This window comes from Pelobates fuscus, chromosome 13, assembly GCF_036172605.1.
Source record: "Pelobates fuscus isolate aPelFus1 chromosome 13, aPelFus1.pri, whole genome shotgun sequence".
In the NCBI taxonomy this organism is placed as follows: Eukaryota; Metazoa; Chordata; class Amphibia; order Anura; family Pelobatidae; genus Pelobates; species Pelobates fuscus.
Genome location: NC_086329.1, coordinates 53,563,771 through 53,586,068, shown reverse-complemented (window position 1 = coordinate 53,586,068; position 22,298 = coordinate 53,563,771). Strand labels below are relative to the sequence as shown.

Genomic DNA, 22,298 nt, shown 5'->3' with positions numbered 1-22,298 from the left:
AAAGAAGCACAACTGGGGAGGCCGTCATCAGAACCCAAGTCCTCCCTAACCTCGACCATTGCGCCTCTATGCGTACTGCTACTCCCAGCCTGCCGGCCCTTTGGACCGCACCTGTCCCCGGAAAAACTTCTGTCTCGCCTGTCGGGAGAGCCCCCGCTCGCTGACCTGGATGCACTCCCCCGCGAGACTGGTCCCCGAATGGGTGAGCCACGGTAACGCCCAACCAAAGACTCCCCGCTGCTACTGCGCTGCCTGCTCCGCCGGTTACTCCTGGAGCGATGGCTAGATCCCCTATCACCCCCCCCTGTCTCTGCGCCAACCAATGGGGCTGTCTGACCTCTCCTGAGCGCGGCCTTCCCTGCCCACCCGCTGATCTGTCGGCCTACAGCGCCCCATCTCTGCGCCAGTTCTGGAGGGGGCCATGCCACTGCCTGCTGTGACCCCGCCACCCGTCACCAGCGCCCTATGATCTGTCCTCTTGCCTGTCGCCTGCGGCCGCCGCGCTGATGGAAGGGGTGCCTGCGGCCTAGCCCTCGCTTGCTGCAACCTGCTGCGTGCTCTGGGCGCCTCCCTACCTGCCCCGGAATAGGCGGCAGGTGCTTACTGTCCCCTGCTGTCCAAGCCCTTACTGGCTGCCCCATCCTCTGCGGAACCTGACCGGGGTAAGAGGGCCTCATTCTCCAGCCCCTGCTTTTTTCCCCTTTTTGCCCTAACTGCCCCAGGGGACGACTCACCGCGATTACTCTGTCCTGCTGGCTGCTCCCTGCTCCCAGCGGAGCCCGCTGCTGGTAACGTGCCCGCTGCCTCTGCCGTCCTTGGCGCCATCTTGCCCTGACCGCACACCTCAGGCACTGCCATCCGACCTTGGTGCGTGGTCGCCCCCGGGCCGCTACCTCCGCGGATCCTAGCCCGGCCGCCACTTCTCCTGTTGCAGGTCCCTGTCATGCCTGCTGACGGGCTGCGACTCCTAACTGCGCCAGCACCGGCATCAGGGCTCAAGCGTTGTGGAGGCCTGGTCCGGCGCGAAGTCCTACGCGCCGGCGCCGCCGACGGACCCGCCATGCTCAGTGCTGCCCCCAGCTGCTTCTCCATCCAAGCTGTTCCATGCTGCCGGATTGCTGCCTTCACGCCCTCGAGGATCGCTGCCATATCACTCTCAGCCACGGAATCCATCTGCAAAACAAAGAAGAAAAAATCCCCACCAGAAGCCAGCAACAGCTAACAGGTAAAGATTTCAAATTAAAATGGAACCCAATTTTAAAATGGCGAATATTTATATGCCTAGGCCACTCCCCTTTTACCAATTAACCAATCAAGTCACACTCCTCCATAGGCCTGCCTCCTGGCTCTGTCAAGGCCCATTCCACCTAGCTTTGCTTATTCCATGGGCTTCAATACAGACTTTGAGCTGAACTAGGAAATATTTTGAGTCAGATAAAGATTATTTTTTTTCATAGATTATATGTATCACTCTTAGTTGAAGCGTTACTAAATATATATTGTTACATATCTTGGATATGCCATGTCTTTAGCTTAATTGACAGCAAAGCTGGATATTATCGGTCCTAACTGTATTTCTTTGATCAAATTTGTCGTCTAAAAACATGGAAGACTGAGAAAAAATTCTTAAAGCTGCTAGAAGCTTGAAGTAATCTCATAGTGGGTTAAGAGGTAAAAAGGAAAAAAAAAAGAAGAAAAAAGGGGAAAGAAAGGAGAGAAAAAGCAAGTTTGTTAAAATATTATTGTATCCTTTATTTTTAGTCTGTTTGACTGCCCCTTTGCTTTGTCTCCTAGTAACACCAATATGCCCCCCCCCCCCCACCCTAAAAACATCTTTAGCAGATAAGACAGAAAATAAATAAATCAATTAGCACATTCTATTCTCCAAAAGCAGACCCTAAAAAATTGCAATCCCAAAGTAGATCTATCTCACCTCCCCCTTTGGAGGAGTTACACTAAAATAATATAGCCCTAGAAGCCTCCAATCTACCTAATGAAACCATAACAAACCAAAGCCTTACCAAAATGATGGATGAACTTTATGGGAAAATTAAAAATGACATTAATCAAAATATTTTGGAGGTAATTAAAGAGATATATACTCTAAACGCTAAATACGTTATTGCAAACACAAAATATTACCCTTAAAAATAAAATCAAAGAAATGGATAATAAATTATCAGAATATGAAGATAGATCGCGTAGAATAATATAAGAATTAAAGGTATATCACAAGATATTAAACAAGAAAACTTAGATTTTATTATTAAATGTATTACTCAATATGTCAATCCTTCCATTTTAACGCCCTCTCCACTTGAGAGATGCCATAGAACCTATAGAGCTAGAGAAACAGAGAATTCCACTCCCAGGGATGTGATAGTAAGGTTTTTTCTTCAGTGAAAGATGAATTAATGAAACAGATGAGACTCAACCCAAATTTAAGTAATAAGAAGTTTCAGAATCTGATGGTTTTCCCTGATCTCTCTCTTGCAACCAGACTAAAAAAAAAGATGATTTAAAGATCTAACTCTTCAATTGAGATCTAAAAATATACGCTACAGATGGGGCTTCCCCACTAAAATTATAATTTCATATAATGGGAAGAGTTATACCATTAAAGATCCTAAATTAAAAAAATTGGGAATAATAGATTGACGTAAATAACTTTATATAATCTGTAAAGTGGAACAAATCTCATGGTGGGGAGTGAAGGAGAAATAATGGAAAATTAAGGGATTATAGGGGGAAAAAGTGAATCTTTATATTGTTGGGAATTGGGAATTTACCAAACAATCTTTAAATTTAATATTTATGCAGTATTTTATCATTTGTGTTGGTTATTGTTATTTACTAAACTGTATTGTCTCTCTTATACCATTTTATGTTTTTAGCTATACACTTATATGTTGATCTAAAATATATCAATATTCGAATATCTTATGACACAAGTAAATAACATATTACACTAGTGCACGCAATTAAGTTAGTTAAGAAAACAAAGCTCTTTTATTAATAAGATAGATATACACCTGCGACTTATTACGAGGATAAAATATATCAAATTTGGATTAAAACCTCTTATATTGACCTATGGTGATAGATATGCACTTATGTGTTTACTTAAAATGTACTAATTCTTGAATTTTTCACGTCACTAAAGTAAAAGATATAAAACACTTCTATATGTAATATTTTTTTCCCCCCCCAAAGAAATATGAGATGAGATGAAGAGACGTGAGAAATAACTCTTTGGGTTATAGGGGGAATAAACTTATATAAATTCACTCTATCAATATAATAAATAAGTAATGATGGTTCACTTTAACGATAAACATGATAACACAAGTTAAATTTACACAAAGGGGAAAGAAGGGAAAGGGGAGAAAAAAAAGGAGGCAAAATAATTTTCTTTCTATAGAAGTGTAACGGAAAGTGAAAAACAGAGAGAGGAGAAAAGAGGAAATACACTCCTCATATAACAATGGAATATACATAATATATAATAATTGAATACACATTAAGTCTTACTTATTAATATATTTAATGATTTTTCTTTTCCTTTGATAACTACATGGGTATATTTTAGGGAACGAATAGTTTTGCTTGATCTTTATTATGTAATCTATCTATCCTCTTAAGTATCGTCCCCCTCCTCCTATATTGCCTTAGATAATTATGCACCAAATATGAGTGAGGGGCTCAATTTTTTTACAGTCCTCGTTTAAACTCTGAGTATACTTTATAATTACCTGGCCATAGATCACCACCAGCGATTGAATTTCCCTGAGATCTTTATTTATTTATTTTTTTGCATTGGGATTGTCTGTATGTTTAGATCTCTCAGGGTAACCACCTATATGATATGTATTATCTCGTTTCGGTGGTCTACTGTTTGTCTGTTATATTATATTTTAATGGTATAATTGTTTGTGTAACATGTGTAGGGTCAACTATCGAAAAAGGGGGTGTGGATGAGTCTATTTGAAAATTTTGGAGCCAATTTTTGAAAAGACATTAGATATAGTTTATGATGTTAATTAAAATTGCATCTATAAATGCACAGGATTTGAACTCTCCGGTAAAAAGAGGCCTTCTTTATAGAATGTTGTTAGAGGACAAGATTGACTTGTGTTTTGTTCAAGAAACACACTGGAAAGAAAGGGAAAAAAATTGGGGAATTATACTAGATTTTCATATATTATGAATGCTAACATGTTAGATAAAAAGAAAAGAGGAGTTACCATTATCTGTTCATCCAAGCTTAAATTTGAACAAATTTATATAGAAAAAGATCCAGTAGGAAGATTTGTAATCCTTATTTATAAATTGAATGATATTACTTATACTTTGGTTAATTTATATGCTCCCAATGTATTCTCACAATCATTTTATAGGAAAAAAGAAGATATTTACAGCGTATTTTTATAAATCCTTCGAGCCCGTGATAACCCCTCTACTATTAAAAACTTACCTAGACATAACAACTTCCAAAAGCTTCTCCTCTGAAATGCTAAAAGTCACGATCTCCCCAATCCCAAAACCCAGGAAAGACCCACATTACATATCCAAATATCGCCCGATCTCTCTCATTAATCTTGAAATAAAAATATTCTCAAAAATCCTAGCAGACAGACTGACCCAGATAATCTCAGATCTAATTCATTTAGAGCAATCTGGTTTCATAAGAGGAAGATCAGCAAGTGACAATATTTGTAAGATTCTGAATTTGATGTTAGAGGTTGGTAAAAAATCTATGCCTATAGTTTTTATAGCAGTCGATGCCGAAAAAGCATTCGACAGAGTAAACTGGAAATTCTTGTCTGCTACACTTTCCACGTTTGGGATTGAGGGATCTTTTAAAGATTTAACAATGTCTTTATACTCTTCTCCTATGGCAAAAAGATACGGCAACGATTTAGACTCTGCTTGGTTCACTATTAAAAATGGAACCCATCAGGGATGTCCATTGGCACCTCTTCTTTATATTCTTTCTATCAAGCCACTGGCAGCGTATATAAGACAAAATCATAACATAATTGGGGTGAATTTAGACAAGCAAGAACAAAAAATAACTGTTTGCTGATGACATAATTATGACTTTAACAACTTCAGTGTATAGAAGACTATAGTAGATTCTCCAACTATAAAATGAATATGCAAAATACACAAGTTCTACATTGTAATCTTTCACATTTACTAATAGGAAATTTAAATAATCAAACTTAACCGGTCCAGCTCTCTTTGTTACCTGGGAATAAATATCAATTTTAACATTGAAGAGTGGATTACTGATAATTACAACATACTCCTTAAAGAATTTAGAAACACAATCTCAAAATGGTCTAAACTACAAATATCCTGGCTTGGAAGAATAAATATTATTTGAGCATACCTACTGGAATACCTTTTCCATACTATTCCTCTTAGAGTCCCAAAGAAGATACTTGAACTATTTCATGGTTTATTTGTATCCTATGTTTGGGGTAATAAGAAACCTAGGATTGCGCTTAGTTATGTCAGCTAGATTAGCAGAAGGAGGTTTATCTTTCCCGAACATATTTTATATTCATGATACGGTAATGTGTTCACACTATCTTGAATGCGGAAACAATAATTCAAAGTGGAAATATATATTTGAAAATAGCGTATGTGATACTTTTGACCCTTTTAATGTTTTTGGGGTGGATAAGAAACTCTTTAAAAAATTGCATATTGATAACTTAATTATTTCCCATATTTATCAATCTATCAAACCGATAATGAAATATTTTTTCCCCCAAAATCAAATCTCTTCAAACACCCTTTGAAAAAAGTTTTTTAAATCAGGACCTTAATCTATCTGGGTAGCTAGCTAGAGATAGAACCAAAATTCAGGACCTATACAGTACCTCTGGGATTGGTAGGATTTTGTATCTTAAGGGAAAAATTGGATTACCGCATGAAGAACATTTCAACTATCTAAGAATAAGCAATTTTCTCCATAAGACAACTATAATTAAGGACTCACCCTTTGATAAGGTTCTCTTCGAAGAGGCTAAAAATAAATCCTCAGTAGTTAGAAGATCTCTGGAGGTATTAAACCAGGAAATAAAACATAATACTATCTCTAGATGGGAAACGAATAAATGGTTAAATAAATCTTTTTCCTGTCTAGACTGGTTAAACTCATATGAAGCATTAAGGAAAACGATCCATTGTATAAATATACAAGAAACATTTCTCAAACTTATCCATAGATGTTATATGGTCCCTACAAAAACATGTAAATTTCAAAAAACTCTTCAAATGTTTGTTGGCATTGTAATAATGAATGTGGCTCATTTAAACATATTTGGTGGGATTGTATTGGTTTGGACACTCTTAAATCAGGAGTATCTAAACTTTCTGTTGATCTAAAATTGAATATTATTCTAGCTCCAGAAATATTTTTATTCCACCTAGACTTGCCAAAAATGGATAAACCATCTCAGTACTTGACCATACATGTCTTGATGGCCGTCAAACTATGTATTGCCAAAAAGTGGAAACAGAATATACCTCCTTCTATAACAGAGATTAAAGCTCAGATCCAATACCAAGGTTTAATGGAAAAGGTGATTTTATTTCAAAGATAATAATATTGGTTCTTATAATAAGATATGGACAAAATTGTTTGATTACTATAAAGAATAGAATATCAATGTCTTAGTAAAACTAACAAACCCTGGCATAGATACTCCTCTATGGTAAATCCCTAATAATGTCTTTCCAAAATGGCTCTAGACCCAATTAATGAACTTTAAAGAAACTATACTGATTCTGTCAATTTCCTCGATTTTAATGTCTTTATGGTGTAGGTTTTATTTATGTTTTTTTTGTACTATATATTATGTGACAATTTAAACTTTGAAAATAGATATTAATGTGTAAAACTATTTAATCGAGAAACAAAATATATGGAGAATCATTGTAACATTTTGACATGCTAATTTGGCTCGTTATCTGAAAGATGATGTTGAACTCAACTGTTTAATACTTGTTTAATATTTGTCAAATTTGTAAAAGTATAATAAAAAATGATTTAAAAAAATAAATACATTTTAAATGATGGACACTTTTAGAAATAAACTGCCCACAACTGGTCATGTTACTTCCTGGTGGTTTAGTGCAGTGGAACAAACCTCAAAAGACAGGTTATTTTTTAGAGCACCTATCTGGCAAAGACTTCTCTTTGTGGTAAGTCTGTGATTGGACAATCGCAGACAGTTTAGGCTTGGGAAGAAGGGGAGGGCTTGCAAAGGCAGAAGACAACAGATCTGCAGCTTTTGCAAACTGTTTATAGATATACCCCAATGAAAGAAATACAAAGGACATGTGTGTAAGTTTCCATTGGGGGCTATACCTACTAAACAATGATCTTTTAATGTTTTTGTACTTGGGCAGTAAAGTGTCCATTTTAAGCATATATGCTCAGTTGGTAATTTAAAAAATAATCTAGTGGGCGGGAGATACGGCCGATCACCCGTCCCCTGAGTCTCACCCCAGCAGGTCCACACGGATCCCCCGTTCCCCCCCCCTGGACCGGGGGGGACATCCCGGTCCACACTCAACTACCTAAGGAGTTGACAAACCATGGCAAACCACACAGCGAAACGGAGAAGTGTACCTCGATACACAAGATGGAGGACACACCCTGTCGCAGCCGAGCGCAGCAAGCAATCTCACACTGCAGACTGGAGGCCCAGGAGAGCCTAGAGGCAAAGCTCGACGCTATTCTGGGGGCTTTCTGGGCCAAGTTAGTGGCAAGAGGGGCAAACCCCAAACGGGACCCCCCAGCGGATAACCAGAGGCAAGTGGCACAAAATGGCCGCAAACCAAAAAGCAGCATCATACTGCGTCCAGCACCAGCCACAAAGGGCATTAGCCTCCCTGGACAGGGAGTCGTAAACAGACCGTCTCCCCGACAGTGCCCGCGCAAACGGAGCAAACTACCTCGAGGACACCGAGGGGGCCTACAACAACCCAGCACCCACTACACAAAGCGTTCACAAGCCCCAGCCGGCTGGCTACCCACAACAAGACACATGAAGAGCAGCCCTGGTAATAGTCGCAGAGAGTATCCCACAACGAAAGTGCCACAATACTTACACCCAGATGCGGACCACGCCGAACCCCTGCAACCCAGCGGAGTAAGACCGGAGGCATCCTATAGCCTGGCCTCACTGACCTGGAGGGTGAGAGAACACAACCTGGCATACCGACTTCACCAAGCATCACCCAGACACTCTCCCAAAACACCGAGCAGAGGCATAGGTTGAATTCACCACACCACCCTGGGCGCAGCACCAGCAACCTCTAGGACATGTTTCCATATGCTGCTCTGCCAAACCAGCACGGCAGATACCGTCAACCCAAGTTAACTCTCTGTCTGTACTGATGTTTTATTACCATGCCCTTACCTGCACTCATTCCAAGACACATGAGGGTAACTCTACAATGCTCCTGCCTTAACGCTCTAGTCCTACTAATGTAACTTATGTATAGCTATATGGGTCTAAAGGGTGATGTTCTCTATCTTTTATTTAAGCATGGGCCCAGAACAGCGCAAACAGTATATAATGCCTGCATGATCCCCCTTGTTTAGCTCCACTATACCACCATTGGCGCTCTAAGCATTGAAAAGAAATCACACACATGCTGACAGTTAGTTTAGCCTGTAATAATATTGTTAATCATTGTCGACTGACAACTGCTTCTCGTGCCCTCTTTGATAAGCGTTACTTGTTCTCTTTACCTTTATTTTCACATTGCTGCTCTAACCACGTAGTCAAGCTTTTCTTTTTCGCAATGTACTATTAAGCCAGAATTTATGCCTAAAATAGTTAACTCATGTACTTACTTGCAATGTTGAGACCTAAGGGTCACTTCACCTTCACCTTACCATGCATGTATTTGACTAAGCTTGCTTTAATTATTGGTGGCAATCAGTATCAGTGCTTACGATATGTACTCACTATAACGAAACTGGTTTTATTATCCCTCATAAGCATATATCACTGTTCTTTCATGTTATAAAAAAAAAAAAGTGCGGTACTGCTGACATTTCACGACAAACCTGATCTTAACCTCATTGTATTGAACAAAATGTTCTCACTCGAAAATGTCAATGTGAGCTTGTTAACTAAACCATGCACTACAAAAATAAAGAATAAAAAAAAAAAAAAAAAAAATCTAGTTATGTTTTAGTTTTCTTGATATATGGAAATGACTCTTTTGATGACTGGTTCCTCATGAAATATTCTCCTTTTATATATATAAAAAAAAAGTCACTGGATGCATTCGCTAATGTAGTGTGGTGTTCATGCCTAAGGCTCTAGAAATACAGGTATTCCTCATTGCAGCAGGCTCTAAAACAAACCTGAGAAACATATTGTGCTGTTGGCAGGGCATAGGTTGAAGGTGGGTTGGAAATGGACAACATGGATACAAGATAGGTTTAAGAAGAGAATGGACCAGAAGAGTAGGTGCGGCAGTAGGTGACTGTCACAAATAACATGCAAACCAAATAGGTAAATGGATGGCAAGTGCACAGATTTGTAGATGTATATAAAAATGAGTTACTTTGTGTATTAAGTATCAAGATGATCAAGATGCCTCTAACATCAATTTAAATGATCTTGGCAAGTTTTGCTCCTGGAACTGATAATAGAAGATGAGGAGCAAATACCTAGGAATCTTCTATGTAAGCAGACACAGAGTAAAAAATATAATTTTCTTTCATCATCTGCTTAATGGTAAACTAGAGTGTTTAAAACCAATCCAATGTCTCTGTTTACATGATGCACATTAATATATTAGTGTTTACCTGGGACAGGTACTTTAGTTTTCCTAGGTCTTCGTAATCAAGGTCTCTTTTGGAGCCAATCACTTCATCTACTTCAGCCTGGACTCTGCATGTAAACAACGTATTCTGTTTTAGTAGAGGAACCACATTACCTAAATATCACGAAAAGGATAACCACAGGGTGGCCAGTCTTAAACAGCAGCTTTACATTAGGCAATAAAGTACCTGCAAGCAGGTAAAAGCAAGCTCAGCAAAAGAGAAGGACAGGGTTCCAGAAAATCTTAAGTGCGGTTAAACAGAATGGAGGAGACTTAAATAGGGGTAAGAGAAAACTTGATGTAAGAGGGGTAAGAGAAACCCTATAGTTTGTTGGCATTCTTGCTCTGCCAAAAGGTGCGCATAGATTGACACCCAAATAATGCCATGGAATCCGGCACCCTGGAATGACGCATAAGTTTGCTGTTATAAGAGGACCCTGTTTGAAAGTGAGCAGCATCAGTAATGACACAGGAACAATCAGGTAACTTATGTCCGAGGATATGCAACATGCACAGGTATCTTGACAATGATTTAGGTGTCAATATGAAATGTTTGCCATTTGCCAAGTTTGTGTTCTGGGCTGCAATTTTTTGCTACAATATTGATTTTCCTCTGCCATTTTTGTTGTCGTTTTCAGGGATGAATGTTTTTCTGAATCTGGGTGAAACATTAATATTATCATAACTGAATATTGAATGTTTAACTAAAAAACTATTTCTTGTTCTATAGACTTTCACATTTTTTAAAAATAATTTTTAAGACTATTCCAAACATTTAAAGAAATTCTTTTTGTTTAAGTTTGTAGAGACTCACTTTTCCAGTATCTCTGGATTCCGGGCCAGTTCCATAACTGCAAATGATAACTGATTGGCTGTGGTTTCTTGGCCTGAAAAAAAATATTTAATTTGTAAATTCAGTTTTTACATATACGTAAATACATTTACTTATAATTAAATAAGAATTATCAAGATTCCAGGGTCAGGCAACTTATTAACAAGAAGTTGTTAAGAATGTCACTATGAAATAAACACTACTCTTCTTTGGAGAGGGCAGCTTTGATTTGCAGAAAACACGTAGATCCTTTTAATTCACAATGTGGCCTCCCAGCGTGCACTTATCTGCAGTGAAGGAGTCTCCTTAGAACATCTAATATTATGTAATGACTGCAGAGTGGGAGTAGATGTTGCACCCCTAGGGTTCGGATTACTTTTATTGTTAAATACATTCTGGAGCTTGCTAAAGCATGCAAACATTGACCAGGATGGCAGGATGTGCATAATTCATAACCTTATTTATTGGGTGCCTTAAAATCTGGCTTGTGGGGGTGGTTTGAAAATGGGATGAGAATACCTGCTTTAGAGGACATACAAATCACATACAAATTCCTGTGCTACCTCTTGTCTCCTCTCCCCATTTTAACCTTTAGATTGTAAGCTCACGGGCAGGGTCCTCTACCTGTTGTATCGGTCTGTTCTTATTGTGTTTGTCTTTTTCCCAATTGTACAGCACTGCAGAATTTGGCACTTAATAAATGCCAGTAATAAATAAAAAATAAATAAAAAAGTGACTTTGGTGCCTACAAGTGTCCCTTTAAACAATATAATTCATTGAAGGCATTAAAGTTACATAAATTTGGTCATATATAAAATCCCACTTGTTTCAATATCCATTCTACAAATGTTGCTACTGTAACCGGGTCCTGGAGTTCCACTTGTCCAGGGGTACTCACCAGGGATGGAAGCGGCAAGCAGGGTAGCCACAGGAAATTCATCCACCTGCTGCTGCCCAGCATAGAGACACATCCAAACAAAACATTTTTGTTTAATTTATTGCCAAATATTGCCATATACCAGCTACTTTATTCTAATAAGCTCTCCCTTCTGGCTCCGGTGCTCAGTTAGTGAGTCAGAGCAAAGCTGAGGGGATTCCCAGACTGCGCTCTGACTAAACATTAAGCAACAGAAATGCAAGAAAGAGGGTATTAGAGTGCAGCAGCAGGAGGTATAGAGTGTTCAAGTTAGGGAGGCAGGGAGCCAAACACACCGGGGTCCATGGGTATGTGTCCACTACAAGACCACAGGAGAGAGAGCTGGACTGAGAGCTAGTTTTTGCATGTGTCAGTGTTTGGTTGTGTCACTATATGTATCTGTGCATGTGTGTCAGTGTTTGTGTGTATCAGTGTAAGCATCTGTGCTTGTGTGTCAGCATTTGTGTGTGCCAGTGTATGCATCTGTGCATGTGTGGATCTGTGTTTTTGTGTGAGTGAATCTGTGCATGTATGTCAGTATGTGTCAATGTAACTGTCAATCTGTGTGCATATGTGTCTGTGGGCATCTGTTTGTGGCAGTGTATGTATGTCTCTGTGTATGGCAATGTGCCCCTGTAGTCACCAATAATACACACAAACACACCCTGCATTCAAACGTCTACACTACACACAAACACTCCAGATAAACACAGCCCTGCATTCATACACTAACCCTATATAAAAACCTTGCATTCAAACACTAACACTATACACACCTACCTGCATTTAAATGCTAACACTATCATACACACAGACCCTCTGCATTCAAACATCAGCATTATACACAAATACACAAACATTCACACACGCATATACAAAAACACACCTACTTTCACAGACATTGCATACAATTAGAATCCTGCAAAGATGGGTAAATAGCCAATCCATGGCTGGTAAAGCATCATGGGATTTGTACTGCAGGTAAACATCTACCTATTGGCCACCTCTGCTCTATAGTGGAGGGTGGCCTTAAGAGAATCTTGCACCAGAGCCCCGAGTTCTCTAGTTACGTCTCTGTGTCAAGTTGTCATTTTCTTTATGGCATACTTGGCAATTGTTATGGGAACTACAAGAGATACTAAATGGATGCAATAAGCCTCATCTATTTGTAGATGTCCAGGGTTGGTCCCTTTCCCACAATAGCTTCAACAAGTTTTGTAACATTCAGATGGACATTCCAAGAGGATAATAAGAGGATAATAAGATATGTTTATATCTTTATCGCTCTTTTGTTGTCAGCAATGCACGAATCTCAAAGCCACAAAATATCCCTTTACAAACCTGCAATAAAAAATGTGATGAAATTGTCGATTAATGTCTCTGGATCAAATTCTTCTTCCAGAGCTGTGAAGTAATGGGAAAGAAGAAACAGATGATGTAATCAGTGAAACACCTCCGAGAGGATATGTTTCCAAAATATAAAAATACACATAAGGCCAATACAAAGGCTTCACAGCTCTTTTAAAGTTAGAGCGCATGAGAGGCCGCATGCACTTTTTAATGTTTACTATAGAGGATGTTGCAATATGAAGCAAACTTTCCATGTTTAATTTGAACAAACCTGACTCATCTGTCTTGTTGGCTGAAATATTCGTTTTTTTTTTATATTTATTTTTACAGTGCATTGCATTCAAAGATTCAACATCTGACATGAGTAGGATACACAGAGGTGAGGATGCAGGTTAAACATCTCAAGAATAGGGCACCATTTAAAAAAAAAAACAAGTCATCATTGAACTAGGGACAACATAAAGATATGTATATGTATATATAGTAAAAAAACAGGAGTATCAGGTTGTCAATAATCCACCGGGGCTGATACTTAAATATGTTCAAGGTGATGTCACAAATATATCAATATTAAATGAGATATATAACAGCATATACAAATATAAAAACATGAACAAACAGGTTAAATCTATGGGATGCATAGCATGAATTAACAAAATGGGCAAGGTGTTTGTACCTTAGGGTTTCACCTCTAAAGAGAGATTAGAGGTTGGGAATCATGCATCAAGAATATTAGCTGTATTTTAACTACCAGTAATATGTACTTATGTTAATTTTCAGAAGCCTCTCAAGACTGTGCACCACTCAATTCATTGGACACACACTGTACCTGCCCCTTTGAAGATCTGGGTCAAGATATCTTCTGGTACATCATCTCCATCTTCTATAGCCCTACGTCGTTTTTCTATGCATTTTGTTGCCATTTCTCGGAGGAATCTGATACTTTCCCTGACATCTCGAATAATTGCTTGTTTTCCTGGCATATACTACTTAGAGAGAAACAATACTGTGGTTAATTGTGGACATCCTTCATGATTTCCATTCTGCATCCACATTGTTCAAGTTCCAAACGTGTATCTACTAAAGAATACAACCTTCGAAGAGGGTCAGTAAATGGTAATTATTAATAATGCAGTTATCATAGATAGAGAATATCTGATTGGCACAGTGTCAGCCTTGATGACTGAGAGAAGAGAGGGTGGGCACCTAATATGCTCATTGAGCACTATAAGTAACTATCAGAAATATATAGTTACATAGCTGAAAAGAGACTTGTGTCCATCAAGTTCAGCCTTCCTCACATATGTTTTGGCTGTCGATCCAAAAGAAGGCAAAAAACCCTGAACCCTGAAGCACTTCCAATTTTGCAACAAACTAGGAAAAAATTCCTTCTTGACCCTAAAATAGCAGTCAGCTGTCTCCTTGGATCAAGCAGCTATTACCCAACTAATTAGAAATGATATCTCTGTATGTTATTTTTTTGCAAGTATTTATCCAATTGCAGTTTAAACATCTGTTTGAACTCTGATAAAACCACCTCTTCAGGCAGAGAATTCCATATCCTTATTGCTCTTACTGTAAAAAAACAACAACTTTTCTTTGCCTTAGATGAAATCTCCTTTCTTGCAACCTAAATGCGTGACCTTGTGTACTATGTATAGCTCTTATGAGTAGATTTCCAGATAATGGTTTGTACTGGCCCCGAATATACTTGTATAATGTTATCATATCCCCTATGAGGCGCCGTTTTTCCAAACTTAAGAGATTTTAATTTTTTAACCTTTCTTCGTAACTAAAATGCTCCATTCCTTTTATGAATTTTGTAGCTGATCTCTACACATTTTCTAGTGCCATGATCTCTTTCTTTAGAACAGGTGCCCAAAATTGCACAGCATATTCAAGGTGTGGTCTTACCAGCGATTTATAAAGAGGCAAAATTATACTTTCATCCCGAGAGAGAACTTATGACCCTATTTATACATGACAAAACCTTACTGGCCTTAGCAACTGCAGATTGACATTGCATATTGCTGCCTAATTTGTTGTCTATAACAATTCCCAAATCCTTCTCGTGTGTGGTTATCCCTAATTCACTACCATTTAGGGTGTAAGTTGCTTGTGCATAACTTTGCATTTCTCTACATTATATTTCATCTGCCATTTTAGTGCCCAGTCCCCCAATCTATCCAAATCCCTCTGCAGCAAAGCAATACCCTGCTCACATTTTATTACTTTACAAAGTTTTGTGTCATCTGCAAACACTGGTCCTTCTTGTACTCCTAATGCTATAGTGTTCCTTTAACTTTATGCATGGGTCTTATTTATGGGTCTTATTTATCCAGTCATCTGGATCCCATTTTACCCAATACAAGTTGTGCCTACCGGTAATGGGAGAAAATACAAGCCTAACAATTTATGAAACAATTAAAATTTAATTCTAAAAGTTATATTGTGTGATTGTTCTTAATAGTCCCAAATAGGTCCTTATAGTGTAGGGTGGGCAATTCTGATATCCTCAATAGGTCAGCAGATGAAATCTGTAATGAAAACAGGCATCTAACAGTGTAGTATTTTCATAACATGGTGTATTATTATGAGAAAAATAGAAATGCACTCACAAGTAATGAGCTACCAACAAGCTCAAGATCAATAGTATGTGATAATATAATCCTTGTCGGGGATTTAGCTGATGGGTAAACATGCAGGATTTGCGATATGTGTGGGTGCAGACTTGACCACAGCCTGATTGTAGTGTCTCAAAGATATGTGAAGGAAACAAATAGAAACATGCAGGACATGTTGCATGCCCTGCATGTTTCCCACCACCTATATCCCGGACAAGGATTATATTGTTACACACGGTTGATCTGGAGCTAATTGGCAGCTCTTTACTTGTGCATGCACTTACATTTTTCTCATAATACACTATTTACTGAAAATACTACACTATCAGAGGCCTATTTCCTATTTATTTTCATTACGTATTTAATCTGCTGACCTGTTGAGGATATTAGACTGTAACTGGAATTGTCCACGCTACAAAGGATTCTTTTACCATAAGCACCTATTTGGGACTATTAAGAACACAGGCATGACAAGATCAGGCAATGTATCTTTTTGAATGATTTTTAATTCTTTCATAAATAAATTGTTAGTCATGTATTTTTTCCCATTGCCATTTGGCGCAACCTCCATTTTATCTTGTTAGTATCCAGAAGTAAATTAAACTTTAATGATTAAAGGGAAACTGTCACCACATAACTGACCCTCCGCGACCCAACCATGATCTCCTTATAATGGTGGGTGTGCTGTGATTGCTATGTTTGGAGGACTGAGGTCTCCTCTGCTCACCCTGTCTCTTAATTTACTCAGCACTGTGTGTTTGCAGAGGAGTTGAGAGACAAATGGGAGAAAAACTTATTTTTAAATAGGTTTTTCTCCCAATCTAAACATTTGCTAGTAAAAGTGAATTTTAAAAAAAATTTTTTTTACATTCTTTATTTTTGAGTGCACGAATAGACAAGATGGCTTACTCCGCCACAATAGCATTCGTAAGCATATACATGTCACGTCCTGCTCTGTTCTGTGGAGATGTCTGGCCTTGGCTTCTAGTATCCAGTACTCTTGTTACAATTCTTGTTTAGTTTTTCTTGGTTTTTGGTTTTCTATTCTATGTCTGATTTTCTTTATGCTGGGATTTCTGGGTTCATTCCTGTAATCTATCCCTGGGATTCCCAGTCTCCAGGTTTCATTTAAATGTTTGTTTTATGTTGCCACACCCGTTTGTTTTCCATCATTCACTCTGTTTCAGTGTTCCTGCAGGCAGCTCCTCAAGGTTTCTGCCCTTTCTTGCAGGTAAATGCTATATATGTCTTTTGGTTGTTTTAGCATACATTAGGCAGTGTAGGACCTGCCAGATATGGGGTACATTGGCGTTGTTGGCAGGCTTATGCAATGTATGATCATATAGTGTGACTAAATCCCCATGATTTCCATATGTAGTACTTAGTTATTTCTCCTCTTGTTTTGCCTATCATATCTTGTCTTGTTTTATTTTGTATCCCCAGTCCATGTATAGTCCTGTCCAGTCATGCCCATGTTATGTTCATGTTTTCCTCATGTCTTGTGTATATGTTCTGGGTTTAGCTTTCTATCCTTCTCTGGTTCTGGGTTCTATTAGTTCTGTCTTGTTTTCATGTTTGGTGTCTATCTCTAGTCTTGCTTTGTTTCTAGTACTGGATACAATCTTGCTGCAGAGCCTCCCTATTCAGCTCCTGGGAGGTCTGCTTAATTTCCAAGCTCCTAGTTCCTGTTATCCGCATAAGCTGAATCAGGGTCTTGGTATGTGGCTGCACAAACGCTGGTGCTCAACACCAGGGGGCGTGCAGTTACCCTGCACCAGACCCTGCTAATCCTCCTCCACAGTGTGACTCCTACTTAAAATCAGGCATATTGGGTCCCGGTCCACGCACCGCTGCCTGGACACTGTGTCTGGGTTCCGGGCACCGGACCGCCACTCTGACAATACATATCACCTTGATGTTACATTTATGGCGTTTGATCGGTGCACAATTATTGTATATAAAGGCATAAACATAGCATAGATTTATATTGGTTACGCAGGCATTACTATTAAATTTACAAGCTTATTCTGTGCTTTCTATGAAGAGTATGCATGCTAAATAAGTACAGTGCTTGCAAGTTAACTGTGTGAAACATAAAGTGAGAGCGCTGCTAGGTATGCTAGGTTATGATATAGGCCACTAGAATCTAATCCACTGTGTTGCAGATATCTACAGGTCGACCTGTATAGATAGGCATGTCGCATATGAATTACTCAACACAAGTTAAGCTCATATTAGGTGGGCGACATAGTTCAACATGAGAGAGTATGGCATGCGTTCAATAATCAGGCTATTCTACATTGTAAAGACGTTATAAAATTGCTAACAGGCGCAATCATAACGAGTGACATAGCGTTTGACCAGGGTAATAAACATTAGTGTAATCATGCTTATCTAAGTGTGCTAAATTTCGTCTATCTCAGGAAGGCAAGGCTTGAAAATATTACGGGACATAGTCCTCCATGACTGCATGGACGTGGTGGCATGGCAGCAGTCCAGGCCGCAGTGCGTCAGTGAGAGTCAGTGAATGTCAGCCGACTCCTGTAGTCGGCACTGGCAGGGCGCATACCGGAAAGTCCCATGGGGCCTCGGCGTTGCCGATCATGGGAGCTAGGGGAACTCTGCTGCTGCCTACCGGTCCTGCGTGAGTACCTTGGGTAGTGGGGATGTGTAACGGATCACCTGGCACCCCGACTGGGTACCTCCGTTGAAGGATGCTCCTAGCACTTCCGTAGGGCTCCAAGCACTCTAGCAGACACCACAACCACCGCAGGCCGAACCTCTCTTCTTTCAGAGCGAAGCAGGAACAAGCTCTTAAAAGAGCTTAGGAGTGATTATAGCAAGGGAATATGCAGAGCATAGCAATCCCTTGTAGCAGATTCCCCCAATAAGAGACGGAACTCCAAATTGAGGGTGAAGTAGAACAGATTTACTGGGGCTACCTGCCCAGCTTTTATGCACGTCTTCCACCTAGTGGACACTCCCCTAGGGGACAAGATGGTAAACTGGGATACATAGTGGACATTGACCAATCACAAGCTTACACATTTAAATACTCCCACAATGCATTATAATCCCTCCTCTCTGTCCTGGAGATAATTAGGAAGTCATCCAATTATCTCCAAGGACAGAGGCAAAACTCCATTAGCCACATGTTCGTAAAAAGACATAAAATTACAGTGTTACAATTACTACATAAAACATGTACATTCAACCTATCCCCAGATAGCTTAGATCTGAGCGCACATTATTACCGAATGGCGCTCAGATAACATACATCCAGTTCAATCGCCATGGAGCCAAAGTCTTTCACATAGTCTTTCATTACACGAATGGGCTCCATGGCATAGCTATCTGGGGTAACACTGCTCACATAGGGAAAGTACCGAACGGACGGCGTTCGTATGAATTGCAGGAGGAGGGAGGTTGGCGGCTCATTGGTGTTCGTGCAAATAAGTGTCCATTTTGAGTTCCATAGATTTGGAGCTGAACACCGCTGGCCGTTCGGGAGTTTAAGATGGCCGCTGCCACATGTTCGGTTATATGAACAGCGCCACCCAGCGTTCACCAATTAAGCCGTGGTTAACCGCAGCTCCTGGGAGGTAAATCACTGGCACACTCCTTGCCCAGGTGGTCACCCCATTCGTGCGTTGGTTCGGTAGATTCAATTTACCAAACGCCCAGGCAGAAAGGCACGAACAAGCATTTCTGCAGGGAAAAATAACAGCGTTTAACATGGTGCCATAGTCCAGAGGGACCAGGCGAGCAACCAAGCTTCTCCAGTGCTTCGTGGCGAGGTTGGTTCCGCCACAGGATGTATGCTTGGTGGCGTGACATTTTCTCTGCTCCCCGTGCTGGAGGGGCTTTCCGCCTGCGTCTTTTGCTGATAAGGAGGTGTGCTCCATTTCGATGAGTCTTGTGGCTGTCAGCTCGGGTCTGTGAGCCCGGTGTTATGCTGCGTTGACCAGAGGAATCCGGCTTTGCTGAGTGGGGCTGGGGTCGGGCGGGCTTGAGTTTCTCCTGCTGGTGTGTGTGAGAGTGGGTGCCGGAGTTTGGGAGGCAACTCGCCGTTTCCCGCCTTTTGGAGCTCCGTAGTAGGCCCCGTCTGGAGGCCTCCCTGGGGGCTCGGGGCGGGCATCTATTCAGGTGGCGCCAGATGGACGGGCAGATCCACGCTGATGCCCTTTGCGTCACTAGGTTGTAGTACCGACCCTTGATGTGAAGTGTTGACCACATGAAGGCACCCAGCCTGTTGAACTCCAGGGTCTGCTCGGGCAGTTTGGTGAGAGTATGTTTTGCCGCCATCTTGCTTGGGTCCCTGCATTCCCGTTTGTTGGCTGGTTTAGTTGCTTGTGTGAGCCGCTTTGCGGGGGTGTTCGTCCCCAGCGAGGACTGGGATATCCCCCGCCGATCCAGAGGGGAGGGTTGCAGGGCAGCATCCAATGTAAGCTTTTGAGTGGGTCTCATGCCGGGAGATCGGCCGTCTTCCCCAGGCCTCAGGCTCCACTCCAGCTTAGGCCTCATGGCCGCCCCTGGTCGTTCTCTCTTTGTTTCAGTGCGTGACAGGTATCGTCTTGTTCTCCGCGTAGTCCTGAGTCGTTTTTTGGGCACCTTGTACTGCTAGCATGATTATGGTAGTCAGTATAGTCATTTTTGTGCCCGCTGCTGTCAGAGCTTTCAGAGAGCACGTCCGGCCATCTTGGCTGTCAGGCCCCGCGCCCTGTTTAGGTGAAATTGTATTCTTTTGAAAAAGCTGAAGTACTTCTGCCCATGACATTTTTTTCTTTAAATACAAGTACTTTCCTATATTTAACTATAATTGAAATAATAGATTGTAGCAGATGAAATCATAGTTATAAAAAAACGATTATATACAGACCTTTGCCAGTGGATTGCGTGTTTCCACCATACCTTTCATTACTAGCGAGATTGCTCTGGGAAATGGAGTTTCTTTATCCTCGAGGCAGTTCAAATCCATCGCGAAAGCCACCTATAAATTAACAGAAAAGATTATTGTAGAAAGTTGCAGTTTGATCATTCATTTATAACATACTGCAGACAACACTAAACAGTGCAAATAGGGGAATACAAAATGAATAGTCCAACATGGTATGAGGAACCATCTCTGTTTCTTAATGAAAATATGTTACAATCCTTTGAATGAAGGTAAGTATGTAAAATAAATGACAAAAAATAATGCAAACCATGAAGGACTAACAATTACACATGCTGTATTTACATCTCTTGGAGGGAATAGCACAAAACTAGATATTCAGATCACAGGCCTGCTCTTGAACATGTGAGTTGACACTTTAGTGGCCATATAATGGAACTGAATCCCCAGATTTGTTTGCCAAGATAGGCAATTTTAAGTAGCCTTGTAAAATGTAAAACTGCTTTTTTGTGTGTTCACTGTTCTTTAATCTGTATTTTGTGTATGTTGGTCTTTACGGCACCACTGCTAAGGAATGTATATTCCGTGTATGCCCCCAATTACCTTTTTCTTTTTCGTTGTCATTATATGAGCTGGTGTGAACACAGAGCCTCAGTATATGTGACTAATATTATCTCTGTATATGAGCTGGTGTAAAGGACAGCATCAGTATATGTCCAGTATATGCTCAATGCATGAGTTGCTGTGAGGACACAGCCTCGGTATATGTGTCCACTATATACTCTACTTATTAGTTAGTGTGTGTACACAGTCACAGTATATGTGAGTGGTATAAAGGCACAATATATGAGTCCAAGATAATCTTTGTGCATGAGCTGATGTGAAGACAAAAGTATATACGTCTAACACAAGCTCTCTGTAAGGATTGCGGTTAGTCTCAGCTTCAGTATATGTGAGTGATATAATCTCTGTCTATGAAGTGCTATTAAGACACATCCTCGGGATATGTGATTTGGAAATTCTGTGTTTAAGATGGTGTTATTATACAACCCCAATATACACAGCCTTGGTATATTTGGTATATACAACTGATATAAGGTGTGTATAAATTGAAAATAAATATAGCCCAGTTCCATCAAAATAAATGAGCTTTGAACTGGGTAAATAGTTATTACAATGCTTATTACAAACTGTGGATTCTCTACTTCGGCTTTCTAAGTGAAGAGAAGAGAAACTGAATGCTGCCTTTGTCTTCGAGTTCTCCTCCCACTCTCATGTTTCAGGATAAGCAATGAATCACTTTAGATGGACTGCAGGTGTTACTGAACCTGTCTGGGTACCCCTCCCACTGGAGAGAAATAGACCTTATTTCAAAATGGAGGCTTATTAATAGAATTTCTATTAATTTTCTTATATATAATAAAGTATTTTACTTTTTTTTTTTTGTCAATCTGTTTTTTATTTAAGGCATATGAGATAGGATACAGAAGAGAAAACAGGGAAAATGTTCGAATGAGTTACAGTTTTGGATTAATACATCAGTAATGTGTCTCATTTCCAGATTAGTAATGCCTCTTTTTTTTTTTAAAGAGAAAAAGTATGTGTTTGAACATAAGCAAAACCATAGCAAACAAAGCTTTGCAAAAATGACATAGCCTACATCTAAGCTAGTTAGGTACACAGAACGCTACGATGCTTGGTTAGTTAAGCCAGTGTGACTGCAATATGTGAGCATGTTGTGCCATGTGTTTAGACAGCCAGAATATGAGACTAGTCGATTGAATAATATTAGTTAAACTTAATACAGTTCTAACGTCA

The 22,298-nt window shown here is 39.9% G+C and overlaps 1 protein-coding gene across 1 annotated transcript in view; it reads right to left on the bottom strand.

Annotated features, from left to right (window-relative positions):
* The window catches only part of LOC134583000 (cholesterol 24-hydroxylase-like), a 79,996-nt gene that overhangs the window by 31,534 nt on the left and 26,164 nt on the right, over positions 1-22,298 (bottom strand). The window contains exons 7-11 of the mRNA XM_063439737.1: positions 20,466-20,576; positions 13,792-13,948; positions 12,954-13,016; positions 10,679-10,751; positions 9,848-9,932 (exon numbers count right to left, since the gene is read on the bottom strand). Coding sequence (XP_063295807.1) covers positions 9,848-9,932; positions 10,679-10,751; positions 12,954-13,016; positions 13,792-13,948; positions 20,466-20,576 — 489 coding nt within the window. The remainder of the gene's footprint in view (positions 1-9,847; positions 9,933-10,678; positions 10,752-12,953; positions 13,017-13,791; positions 13,949-20,465; positions 20,577-22,298) is intronic.